General features: G+C 60.3%; 1 protein-coding gene across 1 annotated transcript in view; it reads right to left on the minus strand.

Moving 5' to 3' along the window:
• The window catches only part of PDP1 (pyruvate dehyrogenase phosphatase catalytic subunit 1), a 5,025-nt gene extending 4,927 nt beyond the window's left edge, over positions 1-98 (minus strand). Inside the window, exon 1 of the mRNA XM_010133490.1 lies at positions 67-98. Within this exon, the coding sequence (XP_010131792.1) occupies positions 67-97 (31 nt within the window). The 5' untranslated portion in view covers position 98. The remainder of the gene's footprint in view (positions 1-66) is intronic.
• Between the last annotated feature and the right edge of the window lie 169 nt (positions 99-267).

Raw genomic sequence — 267 nt, forward strand, 5'->3', positions numbered from 1 at the left:
GCCAGTCCCTTCCCCGGGTCCCATCCGACCCCCGAGCTCCAGCGCGTACCGGTGCGAGATACATACCGATCCGCCTGGGCCCAGGACACACACACATTCTCCTGTCACAACAAGAAGCCGCCAACAAACAAGAAGCCGCCAACATCCACAAAGCAGAAGCCCGGGGGGCGGGGGAGAAGCAAGGCAGAGAGTTTGTTAGAGAAGACGGAGTGCTCCGACACCAAGTGGGGACGACAGAGAGAAGGACACACGGACACAAGCACGTAG

This window comes from Buceros rhinoceros, unplaced genomic scaffold (assembly GCF_000710305.1).
Source record: "Buceros rhinoceros silvestris isolate BGI_N320 unplaced genomic scaffold, ASM71030v1 scaffold32413, whole genome shotgun sequence".
NCBI lineage: Eukaryota > Metazoa > Chordata > Aves > Bucerotiformes > Bucerotidae > Buceros > Buceros rhinoceros.